General features: G+C 46.5%; 6 protein-coding genes across 7 annotated transcripts; 5 read left to right on the top strand and 1 right to left on the bottom strand.

Annotated features, from left to right (window-relative positions):
- Positions 1-2077: 2077 nt before the first annotated feature.
- LOC6590285 (cell wall protein IFF6) lies at positions 2078-3327 on the top strand. Its single transcript, XM_002016306.2, has 2 exons — positions 2078-2497; positions 2571-3327. Exons 1-2 carry the CDS (start codon positions 2126-2128, stop codon positions 3267-3269), a joined length of 1071 nt encoding a protein of 356 aa, XP_002016342.1. The 5' UTR covers positions 2078-2125; the 3' UTR covers positions 3270-3327.
- Positions 3328-4088: 761 nt separating this feature from the next.
- On the top strand, positions 4089-5347 carry LOC6590284 (putative GPI-anchored protein pfl2). The gene is made up of 2 exons (XM_002016305.2): positions 4089-4623; positions 4682-5347. The coding sequence occupies exons 1-2, from the start codon at positions 4231-4233 to the stop codon at positions 5345-5347; spliced, it is 1059 nt and encodes a 352-aa protein (XP_002016341.2). The 5' UTR covers positions 4089-4230.
- A 285-nt stretch (positions 5348-5632) lies between these two features.
- On the top strand, positions 5633-6691 carry LOC6590283. Its single transcript, XM_026985818.1, has 3 exons — positions 5633-5727; positions 5801-6396; positions 6456-6691. The coding sequence occupies exons 2-3, from the start codon at positions 6022-6024 to the stop codon at positions 6657-6659; spliced, it is 579 nt and encodes a 192-aa protein (XP_026841619.1). The 5' UTR covers positions 5633-5727; positions 5801-6021; the 3' UTR covers positions 6660-6691.
- Positions 6692-6694: 3 nt separating this feature from the next.
- Positions 6695-7377, bottom strand: LOC6590282. Its single transcript, XM_002016303.1, has 3 exons — positions 7315-7377; positions 6949-7248; positions 6695-6892 (listed from the first exon to the last, which is right to left on the bottom strand). Exons 1-3 carry the CDS (start codon positions 7375-7377, stop codon positions 6695-6697), a joined length of 561 nt encoding a protein of 186 aa, XP_002016339.1.
- Positions 7378-8194: 817 nt separating this feature from the next.
- On the top strand, positions 8195-10645 carry LOC6590185 (uncharacterized protein YMR317W). Of its 2 annotated transcripts, XM_026985817.1 has the most exons (5): positions 8195-8251; positions 8332-8661; positions 8733-9078; positions 10331-10557; positions 10615-10645. In XM_026985817.1, the coding sequence occupies exons 1-4, from the start codon at positions 8201-8203 to the stop codon at positions 10339-10341; spliced, it is 738 nt and encodes a 245-aa protein (XP_026841618.1). In that variant the 5' UTR covers positions 8195-8200; the 3' UTR covers positions 10342-10557; positions 10615-10645. The 2 variants fall into 2 exon arrangements, with proteins under 2 accessions (XP_026841618.1, XP_002016338.1); XM_002016302.2 differs by lacking the exons at positions 10331-10557; positions 10615-10645 and having other exon boundaries at positions 8733-9122.
- On the top strand, positions 9632-10230 carry LOC6590184. Its single transcript, XM_002016301.2, has 2 exons — positions 9632-9726; positions 9812-10230. Exons 1-2 carry the CDS (start codon positions 9634-9636, stop codon positions 10142-10144), a joined length of 426 nt encoding a protein of 141 aa, XP_002016337.1. The 5' UTR covers positions 9632-9633; the 3' UTR covers positions 10145-10230.
- Positions 10646-12100: the final 1455 nt, after the last annotated feature.

Below are 12100 nucleotides of genomic sequence, written 5' to 3'. Positions count from 1 at the left end.
CATTTAGATGTCATTGTTGCTAGTGACCAACCGACAAGGGGCTGCGATAAGGCTCAAGGGGACATTGATTGGGGATTCATTGAGTAAACACAATTACTGGTGTTGGTACTTTTCAAAAAAGGGAAACTTTTTTTCCCCAATTCAATGAAGGTTAATGAAAAATTACAAAGGAGAATTTATCAAATTTAACTCAATCTATGACATGCTGATAACCACTAAAACTCTGTTGAATATATAAGACATTTCTGTACATACTAGCCCTACATGAATTCAACATAATTCTTTAAGTCCTATCTATACTATATACATATTTATGTAACTTGTTATTCCCCAAATCAATGGAAGTTAATGAAAAATTAGAGAGGAGAACTTATCAAATTTAACTCAATCTATGACATGCTGATAACCATTAAAACCCGGTTGAATATATAAGACATTTCTGTACATACTAGAGCCCTATATGAATCCAACATAATTCTTTGAGTCCTATCTATACTATATACATATTTATGTATATATGTATATAAATACTAGAATTCAATGCTTTTGAGCGATACGAATTTTGCATTAGTTTCTGCTTCCGACTGATCGGCTTATCTGTAAACTATTTACGGGTGGGAAAATATATTTCTCCCACGATCTGTCTACTAGATGGAGATTAAACGGGAGCTGAGTGCCGAGTGCCACTGAATATATTGCACCTTTTCGCAATCACCGGTATTTGTTTTCTTTCCACTTTCGCAGCGTGATTATATATTATCTATGTGATTGTCGGGGGGCTTTAGAGTTTTACTCGGAATCGATAATGCGAATGGAAAATGGTCAGAGAGACATACATACATACGAGGACATACGAGCTGGACAATGAAGACGACCTCCAACGTTAACCAAACTTTGGTATTGTGATTAGGCATCTTTTAATGTGCTCCGGCGAAAGTTTTATCCACATCGATATTATAGTTACCGTTGAAAAATCGATTAACTAATTTGATATCAGTAAAAATTTTGTAAAAATGTAAAAGGTTGAGTGTCGGTCGCAGGACGCTGTCTATGAAGACTCATTCCCCAGATGTCTTTCCAGCATTGTGGTCCGAAACAACCACGGGCATCTGTCATCGCCCTTAGAGCTTCGCTTGCATGATTCTGATTTTATAAAGATACGTCTTCGCTGCACATCCCCAGACTTGAATGCCGTATGTCCATTTAGGGATTATCATTGCCTTGTACAACAATACAACCGAATATAATTAAAAGAGATAGCTATGATCACCAAGATGTCTAAAGACTACATATTCCATATTTTTAACAACGATTTGGACATGGAAAAGCTCTCGGCACGTTGGGCAACAGTTTTTGGAGGTAGTCGTGGAGTAATATATACCGATTATCTGGAGAAACGAAAATTACGAAGAAAATTGTCAGAAATTAAGGCCTTTTTGAACAGCTGAAGTTGTGGGGCACAGCTGGGAGAAGTGGAGACTTAAAAGGATACTCTGTTGAAAAGTAATATAATAAAATACAATTTTAAAGCTGTTGTCAGCCCAGAAACTTTTCGGTCTGCCCTCGTACATATATGCGGCATGTGTCAGATTTTGAGCCAAACCTTTTTAAATAGTAGTTCAGCTCTGTAGCTGATTTGATCATTTGGGAATTTGGGTGGAGTGCAAAAGAAATAGCCTTCCCTGAATAGCCGATTCCAGAAAGTGTTGACATTGATGAAGTGTGGAACGCAAAAGATTTCATAAAAATATCAAGAGAGCTGGCGTCAGGGGATAATGGGTGGAACGCCTAGAATTGCTTTGATAACTTAGATTTGAAGGGGTCTAAATGAGTGGCAGTTATAAAATCGATAAGACTGATAATACCGGAATAGTCTTAGAGATAGCTGGAGTGATAGGCCAAGCCTAAGGCAATAACATAGGCAATAACATGGGTTATTAACTAAAAACAATACGGATTGTCGGAATGAGTTTACGGTCCTCCGATATTGAGCACTTGAGTGGCGTGCCTATAAATACTGAAGCCGGTTGGGCAATACTGCCAAGTACGAATCGATCGCTTGAAGAGAGCGAATCCCAAAAACGAAATCCGAACTACCCCGAGTAAATCAATCTACAGTAGCGAGATGTACGCCCAAGTGTGCGTACTCCTCCTGGCCGTTGGCCTCAGCCAGGCCTATATGTCCGAACCCGTGGTTCTACCGCAGGAGCATTTAATGCGGCTCGTGCTGCAGACGCGTGATGTCGGAACCGACGCTTCCCACTCTCTCGAGTGCCTTGCCTACTATATGGCGGAGATGAGCGCGGTCGGAGAGAAATTTGATACGGAAACAAAGGAGTGCATCAGCGCGGCGCAGCTCAAGGTGGAAGCCATCAACGATGACACCCAGCCCAACCGTACCGCCATCGACAGTTCCGCCGAGAGCTCTTGTCAAGCCCTCAAGGAGTGCACCTCTATTGATGTCGCCGAGAAGTACTTTTCGTGCACCGCCCAAGCCGTAAGTTGAAATCGCCCCAACCCGCACCCAAACAAAAGTAATCACACGCTGTGCTTTATATTCGTTTTTGCAGGGTTCCGAAAACGCCAAGTCCATGTTCACCATCTCTGCCAATTCGAACGAGCTGGTGGCCCAAATCAAGGAGACGTACCGCCAAATCCAGGTGTGGCAATACGATTGCACCAACAAGACGCAGCGCGAATATGCCGAGAGCTCTGCTGCTGTCTACGAGGATATGAGCGCCTGCATGTCCGGAGCTGATATTCCAACGACAGGACCAACCACATCCGCTCCTCCCACAGACTCAACAGAGAGTTCTACAGAGTCGTCAACAGAGAGTTCTACAGAGTCGTCAACAGAGAGTTCTACAGAGTCGTCAACAGAGAGTTCCACTGAGTCGTCAACAGAGAGTTCTACAGAGTCGTCAACAGAGAGTTCTACAGAGTCGTCAACAGAGAGTTCCACTGAGTCGTCAACAGAGAGTTCTACAGAGTCGTCAACAGAGAGTTCTACAGAGTCGTCAACAGAGAGTTCCACTGAGTCGTCAACAGAGAGTTCTACAGAGTCGTCAACAGAGAGTTCTACAGAGTCGTCAACAGAGAGTTCCACTGAGTCGTCAACAGAGAGTTCTACAGTTACCACCACCGAAGGAACCAAGGAGTCGCCCCCTGAAGAGGACTTGAATCATCTGATCAGCAAGATTGAGAGCAACGGAAACAGAGACGTGAAACAGATTTTGAAGAATATTCAGAAGTGGCTCAAGCAAAACTAAGACTTTAGTTGCTTAAACATTCAATTTAAAAGCCTACAATAAAGAAAGCATAAATGTATTTTTATCTTAACTATTTATTGAAAAAAAAAAACCTAGAAAGCCTGATTATTCTATTGTTATGTAGATGGGTGAGTTTTAGGGAGATTCCACCGGTTTTTTTAGTTTTTAAAAAGTCACGTTGATATCGTTTATACCCTTGGATTGGTGTTCAATATAAATGAAATAATAATAGCCAGAGGCCACCTGATGATTCATTGAATAGCTATAGGTTTGGTTTGATAGTGATATAGAAAAGACAAGAGTAATCGAGTATTAAAGTGTTATCTGGAAAGTCGTCGATAAAGTAGTACATTTTAGTCTTGCGTCTTTTAGCGTGATCAAAAACCCCACTCACGGCAATCGTGGCTGGTCACTATGAGACGAAGCAATTAAAAATGGCCTAAAGATAAGAATTCCACATGTCAAACACTGAAAAAATAACTTTTAAAGCCAAGAATATATTCTGGAACGGGAGCACAGGTCGTTTATTCCAGAAGGAACAATAAAATCTATGATTATTTTAATGTTCAGATAAGATTCTTGCTAATTCTAGCATTATTTGAGATCGTAGGTATTAATTTAGCCATTTCTTAGAACTGTGGTATTTCCCGCAGTGCAGGAGCTTTTATTGAAACACCCGTGACCATGAGACAATCGATATTTCGGAGCTGTTTAGTCAGAACAAAACTTATTAAAAACCAAATCGGAAGGAATCACGGCAACGATGAGGTACAAGATAATAAGTTAATTAGCTTTTAATCAGGCCGTAATAAGACATTCGAGCGCTATTTCCCTTTGACCACAAAATCTGATAATCAGGGGCTATAAAAATCAGAGCCTCACCCGAGGGGCTTCCAGTAATATTCTTAGGTCCGCCATTCGCGTATACGTAAACTCCCAAGGATCACGCGCTTTTCCAGCCATGAAGTTTGCCCTTGCCCTGTGCCTCATGCTGGCAGCCAGCTGCAGCGCCCAGCTGCCCAAGCACCCAGCGGACCTCGCCTCCATGCTGTCCCATCAGCAGTTCGCCATGACCCGCATGATCTCTACCTTCGACGCCCGCGCCGATGAGTCCACGCTGGTCAACGACTGTTTCAACCACTACCTGGACGACCAGAGGGAGGTCATCGTTAACTACAACCTGCACTATAACGGCTGCATCAACACCGCCCAGGCCTCCAGGGAAGCCCTTACCGCCGAGAGCGCCTCAGAGCGTCAGAGCCTCCTGGACCGCACTAACGCCATGTGCACGAGCCTTACCAGTTGCGACGCCGAAGTCGATGGTTTGAAGTTCTTTGACTGCTACCGACTTGCCGTACGTATAGGTTGAAGTTTTCTTCAAAGGAATCCCATCTAATCTGACAACATTTCAGTCCTCCGACAGCTACAAGACCATGTTCACCTTGAACAGTGACTCCAACCTGGACTTTAACCGTATCAGCGCCAGTTACAGCGTCATCGAGACTGACCTGACCGACTGCGTGGATGTCGCCCGTGTGGAATATGCCCACGACATGGACTCTTGCGATGAGAACCTCACTGTTTGCTTAGCTGGAGGAGAGGTGCCTTCCACAGAGAGTTCCACTACAGCATCGACCACAGAGAGTTCTACAGAGTCGTCCACAGAGAGTTCCACTGAGTCGTCAACAGAGACGGAAGCTCCCATCAGCACCGCTTCTCCTTCCACCCCTGCCCCTTCAACCGCTGCTCCATCCACCCCTGCTCCTTCAACCGCTGCTCCTTCCACCCCTGCTCCTTCAACCGCTGCCCCTTCAACCGCTGCTCCTTCCACCCCTGCTCCTTCCACCCTTGCTCCTTCAACCGCTGCTCCTTCCACCCCTGCTCCTTCAACCGCTGCTCCTTCCACCCCTGCTCCTTCAACCGCTGCTCCTTCCACCCCTGCTCCTTCAACCGCAGATCCTCTTCCCACTAATGGTCCAATCACCGAAGAGTCCCCGAACGCACCAGAGGAGGATATTGAGAAGGCCTTGCCGATGGCTCACAAGGGAACTTGGCGCCTCTTTAAGCGCTTCTTCTAAGAAGCTAAGGTCGTGCTCTGTTTCAACGATTCCCAATTTATTTATTGCGCCCATGAGTAAACTGAAGCCAGAAATAAGGCCTAAATAAAACAGTTGCTAAAATGTAGAATACTTTTCAGTTCTCTTCGAAATTGCTGTTGTCCGTGCCTGCACATTGGGGATACGAGTATTTTCTTGCCGACGTATATTGAGAAATTCGGTTAATCGAAGTAGATAAGGGGCAGAACTCAGTCGGAGGTCTACTGGCTACCAGAACGTGTAAGAGATCGGATTATACAGGTTTGAGCTACGGAATAACACTTGCAATCAATGAGAACGCCAGCGGAGAGATAAAGAAACACCTGAACTTGTCAAATGCTGATACTATACTCATATATTGTGTAAGTTAGTGGTACAGTCCGACCTGGAATCGTAGAACATTTGAAACATTATTATATTCCTCGTTTTTTAAAGTAATTCTGCTTAACAGTTGAGTACTTTTCAAGTAGTTGCGCGGGTTCCGCTTCAACAAGCCGGACTGTATATTTGTTGGGCTTCGATCGGGACAATAAAATGAATGGGGGAATTGCTAGGAACTGATCAATTAGACACTTCCCGGGCGACACAAGATACTGGATTGAGTACGCTATCGGGGCAGCAGCACCGTCGAGGCGGCATTTGAGATCTGCGGCCAAATGAATTCAGTACGAGAACACAAGCGACTAGGCGAAACCATCTGTCGCCAAATGCGGCTGGCTCTGTTTATGCTGGGCCTATGGGCGGTGCGGACGCAGGCCCTGGGATTTGACTGGCTGACCCCTATGCCTGACATTACCATCGATGAGTGCCACGATGACTATCTCTTAGCCTGCGCTAATGCTTCGCTGACCTTCTCCGATGCCTTTGATCTGTGCGAACAGACGGCCAACGAGACGAAAATTGAGCTCTCTATAGACGAGGAGGTGGAGCGACTACAAATTGAGCTGGGCGCCAGTGAAGTGTGTGGCAATCTCCACATCTGTGACACCCTGGAGAATGATCTCGATTACTTCAAGTGCATCAGCGATAATGTAAGTTGTAGGAGTCTAACTTCTTTCTCTGTCTCTAATCCACCATTTCAATGCCGCAGGGGAGTCGCAATATTGACATTCTCTCCGAAATCACATACAATTCCACCAGTGCACTTACGCGACTTCGGGAGGACTACGATGATGTGTATCGCACCTATCTACTCTGCACCCTGGACGCACAGAAGAACTACATTGAAAACCTGCGTGAGGCCTACACGGAGCTCAGCCAGTGCCGAGTCGACGCAGGCGATTATTTGTATTAAAGAGCACAAATATGTGTGGTAGATTAACCCAAGCTTTAATGTTCTTCACTCTGCTGCAGGCATTGGTCCAGGTCTCTAAAGACCCGGTCCGTCCCCTCCACATAGCTGTGCTCGGTGCGATTCGTGCACAGGTAGTGCTCCACATCGATGGTGCTCAACTGCTGGCTCAGGCTGAGGGCATCCTCTGAGGCGTTGTATGAAATAGTATACACAGTGGCCAACTGCTGCTTGGACTGCTTGGACAGATGGGGGTTAGATTTAGGCTATACCTTGCCGGCTGGCTACTCACCATTTTGGCAAAGCAGTTGAAGAAGTCCAAGGCGTCGGAAATATCCAAACAGTGGTCTATAAATGCACTTATGCCCATGGCAGCTTCCCGAAGTTGATTCTGCGCCGCACTGACATTCGTGTCCAGCGACTGGCGTTCACTTGTGGACTTCTTCAGGCAGCTGCTGTAGCTTTTCGACCAGGTGGTACCCTGGCTCTCCAACTGTGGCAAGTAGCGAGCGAAGCATTGCTTGGTGGTGGTTTCATTGGTTTCCAGATAGGAGAACAGGTTCTTCAGAGTCTTGGGCTGTTCATCTACTGCCTGCAAGGAAAAATTCCTTCGGTAAACTGGCTGTCCGCAAATAGAAAGGTCACGTCTTCAGCCTACCCCCAGGCACATCGCAGGGACCAGACCCAGCACCAGCAGTATGATAATAGTCGCAGGTGTCATGTCTCTGCTAACGCTCGACTGACAAAAAGTAGCCAAATTTCCACCTAAAGTCACCGAAAGTTGGCCGTGTAATCTGACATTGATGCATGGTTTGTTTATATGCTGGCTTATCGGACCGTCTGCAAATATCGATTCAGTGTCCCTAAAACTGTGGAAAATATGTAGCATACGTTTGTGCGAGAACAAGAAAGTTAATACCTTGAGTGGAATGTTCTAAGATTCGTAAGCTGTTTGCAACGCACAGCAGGAGACATCTCCGGCCCCATAACTTTACGGTTATTATAAATGAAAAGAGAATAATAGGGGACTTGCATGGACTAGATCCAAGGGAAAGTCTGAGAATGATTGAAATGCTTTTCGATTCCCAGGGTTACAACAATTTTGGGAATTCCTCTAATAATTGGAGCCAACGACTTCCACTATAGATCTATTTTACAAAGCCTAAAAGCTGCCGGATTCCGTTGGACAAGTTAAAAGTGATGGACATTTTATTGTAAGCGCTCCCGCATTCCTTATCAGTCGTTAACGCTTTCTATATTTGACCCTGACGACACGTGAATGGCATCCACTCGATTGAAATGCACATGCAAAGCAATTTGGGACTCCGGGTATTACGCATACAACTTAATGCTTCCTAATTGATGGCCGCCCAACCGCAGACTAATTGCAGAGACAGAGCAGAACAAATTCACGAAAATTCACAAAAGTTCATCGAGGCGAACAGATCAATCATCCGCCTCCAGTCGCGACGGTACCACCAAGTATATAAAGCTTTGGAGCTTCCTGGCTGCCACCGACAGTAAAATCAGAACCACCGAACAACATGAAGCTTCTCTGCAGTGTGTTAATCCTCGCCAGCGTGCTCGTCGCCCAAGTAATTAGCCCCCCTTCCATCTCCCTTCCCCATTCGGTCTCGGAATTGAGGGCAGTAAAGAATTTCCAATTGATTCGCAGGCCAAGCCGGGAGCCGTGCAGACGCAACTGCAGAGCGCCCTGGACCAATACCTGGCGCACGCTCAGACCTTCGATACCACCATCACGGCCGACGTGACCACGCAGTGCTTCAGCTTGTATCTGCCGATGCTGAACGAGGTGGCTGCCACCTTCTCTAGCTCGTACAAGTCCTGCGTCAATACCGCCAGCGCAGAGGCGGCCAATCTGACCGCTCAGGCCGCCAAACAGCAGACGATCTACCAGCAGGAGGTCACCTCTCTCTGCAGTGCCTTCACCACCTGCGACAGCGACAACGACACGAGCACCTTCTTCACCTGCTACGCCAACGCGGTGAGTACCGATCCCGAGGGCCAGGGCGGAGCAGGGCCCTGCCTGTACTGACTTCGAACTATGCTCCGCAGGCCAACAGCGACGTCTCCCTCATCTACGATATTGCCACCAATTCCGCCAGCTCGGCCAGCAGCCTAAGTGAGAGCATGAAGGCAATTCAGGACACGGAATACCAGTGCACCAACACCACCGAGAGCAACTACGTCCGTGACACGGCCGCCACATACGACCTCCTCGACAGTTGTCTTAAGTACGGTGTCCCCACCGTCTCCACTGCCGCGCCCTCCCCCTCTACCAACGGCCCCGTGGCTAGCTCGAGCGGGGCTCCTACCAGTACTGTCAGCACTCTGGCTCCAACAACGGACGTTCCGGCCAGCAGTGCCGTCCCAGTGACTACCGCTGCCCCCGGCACTTCAGGTAAAGTGACCACTCCTGCTGCCGGCACCCCAGCCGCAGCATAGGTCCAAATCTGATATCCAATAAATGAGCATTCACAAATCGCATGCGACTATCAATTCGATTCCGCCCGGGGCCACACAATTGACCTTAACCAAATAGACACAGTGTTTATACGAGTACAAGGGTAATATTTCATATTAATTCTCATGAATATTTAACAATAATTACTACTGAAATACGTAAGATGTGTAGCATTAACAAGCTCTGGATTTTCCTTGGGAGAAGTATTCACCGAACGAAGTATTCTGAGTGAAAATTACGCGTATCTTATAGCAAAACTACCTAACTACATAGTGAGGGCATCAGTGCGAATGAAAAAGGCACATAAATATTCAATTTGTAAGCCGACATATCGGCCACCTCCGAGCTGCCCGCACATCGGCGATACTCGTACATTCAATTATCTCTCTATGTGGCCATTGCTGTTGCTGTAGCTGTAGCTGTTAACGCTTTAAAATGTGCGCACACACACTAGATTGTAGTCAGTCGAAGTTTGTTCTCAGACCATTAAGCATGAAAGGCCACCAACGTAGTTTCGCTCTGCCAGTTGTCGTCGTCGTGGTTGCCGTGGCCATTGCCGGGCTGTGCGTGCTGTCAGGGCTGAATGTAATGAAAATTGAGTAGAACAACAGCATACATGGCTCTCTGACAGTGGGAAACTACAATCCTGTAAACGTTTATCCTTTATCAGGCAGCGCCTCTCGACGTGCAGTGCAACTGTGGGGACGCAGGAACGCAGCACTCAGCCGACGGCCTTCAGACCCAGACCCAGACCGGTCCCGGCTGCCAGACGCAAACCTCCGAGAATGGCACCCAGAGCCAGAGCCAGAGTGGCAGTGGCAATTCTAGCCAGTCCCAGACCCAGTGCACTGGCTCCGACTGCGCTCCACTCACGCCCTTTCCACCGCTGTTCACCATGAAGCCAATGGAGCCCCTCACGTGGAAGCCATTGGAATGGGGGTCACTGCAACCCATTGCGCCGCTGAATGGGCAGCAACAGCAACAGCAGCCCGATGTAGCTTAAGCTCTTCAAATGATTGTCCGATTCAATAAAGGCTGGCGAGTTGAGTAGAAGCCCCAGCGTGTGGTCCATTGGGTCCACCTCACTGACATATCCAGTACTCTAGTTTTCAATTCGGTTTCATATAAAAATGTCGAATGGGCATCCACTATTTGCTCGGAACTAGGACTGACTTAATTCCATTTTCAGGTTGCTCTTGACGGTCGGCCACCTCTGGCTATGGTCAGGCCCTACACGAATGTTCCACGGGAGATTAGAGAAACCCAGGGAAAACTCTGATTCTCATTGCTTCTGAAGTGCGTTGAAGTCCCATTTCGAGTGCTCACTGTAAATCACAGCCCCATTAGGCTGCCAATAAGTGTCCAACCAGCGAGCGATTATAGATAGCAGAGCATTTACTGATATGGAAAAAATATGTATGTACTGATACGATGTTGGCGCTTTTTTTTGTATTACATTTAACTATTTTAAAGAGTAGATAAGAAGTACGGTGGTAATTAAAAAATACGTTCTGAAGGCTATACTGTACGAAGGATATTTGTATTCGAACGAGTTCCTATATAAGTCTAATTCGGAAAAGTCAGCATCCGATCAATTAAATATACTGAGACCAGAAGCTGTTGGCGGTAAAGAGGTATTATTTCAAAAGGCAATTAAAAATGATAAATGATAATTCCAGCCTCCCATTAGTTAAACCATGACATAATCAAGAAGAATAAACTTTTTTCCTTGGCTGCAATATAAATTGAAAATTTCTTAACAATTAAAACACCAAGGACATTTTTCTTTCAACTTCGGTTGAAGTTTCTTCTCTCATTGCTTTCATCAATTACTGAGAACCGAAAAAAATGCTTTAGTAAATTTGTGATTGAGTAATACTCCAGATGAATTTTATTTATCTCGAATTGCCTCCATGATTTTCCACAGCTTCGTGAACTTTTGCTCACCATTTACCCAGTGAGATTGACAGTTGGGCTGCATCAGAGGATGATGATGAATTCTACCCGAAATGTTGTCTGTGGTTAATGCAGTTTTTTGTTTTCTTCCCAGATAAAACTTTTGTAATGCGCCGAACTTTTACCGACTGTGGCAACCCATTGTGGCACCTCAGCGCGATGCGGCCGTGGGCGACGTGTGCAAGTAACTGTGGCAAAAGGCGCCACAATAATCAACGGCAGCCGTGGCAATCCGGCGGAGGATATCGTCAACGGTTGATGTTGATGTTGATGTTCGGGGTTGCTCCTCGTACTGCCGCCAGCTGGCTTTTAACTCATTTTCTGATTAAAATCTTGGCCATTAAGCGTGCAAGCTCAAATCGGGCTAACTTTTTTAATGGCACTGACAATAGTCGCTCCAGACCCTGCTTTAGCTTTCTGTACTCCCAATCTCCAATCCGTGCAATCTGCAGTGCGGCCGCAAAAAGGACGCGCGAAAATTGGCGCCTGCAACGAACGACGATGGTCACGACATGGCGCAGAATTCGGTGTAAAATTAAATTAAAACTGCCAGCGCAGCAGCAGATGGATCCGAGGCGGTGGGGAGATTGCGAAAATATTTGCGAGCCTTTAAGGAGAAGGCCAGATGGGCTGATAGTGAAAAACAGCATGCGGAGACGGCACACCACCCTGGCAAAGGAGGAGCTGGTAGAGAACTCTCAGCGCCAGCTGTCAGCGGCTGCCAGGCCAACGATGTCAATTAGTTTTTGAAGCGAAGCTGACCCCCGTCTCTTAGCCACCCCTGTCCTTTCGTCCCACTCAAGTTAGCTTTAAGTTAATTGCACAAGATTTCACTTTGCTCTTCCCGTTCTCACATCCGTTTCCGCTACTCTCCGCTCAGCTCCGTCCCACCCAGCCGCCACCACCGACATTTTTAATCAAGTTAAAAGTTATTTTTAAATGGAGTGCGAGCGAAATATGCAATTGCAATGCAAACATAGCAAAGGTCCTGCCGCTGGATCTG

Source organism: Drosophila persimilis, unplaced genomic scaffold, assembly GCF_003286085.1.
Source record: "Drosophila persimilis strain 14011-0111.01,24,50 unplaced genomic scaffold, DperRS2 tig00000002-arrow-pilon, whole genome shotgun sequence".
NCBI classification, from domain to species: Eukaryota; Metazoa; Arthropoda; class Insecta; order Diptera; family Drosophilidae; genus Drosophila; species Drosophila persimilis.
This window is presented reverse-complemented; position numbering and strand designations above follow the sequence as displayed.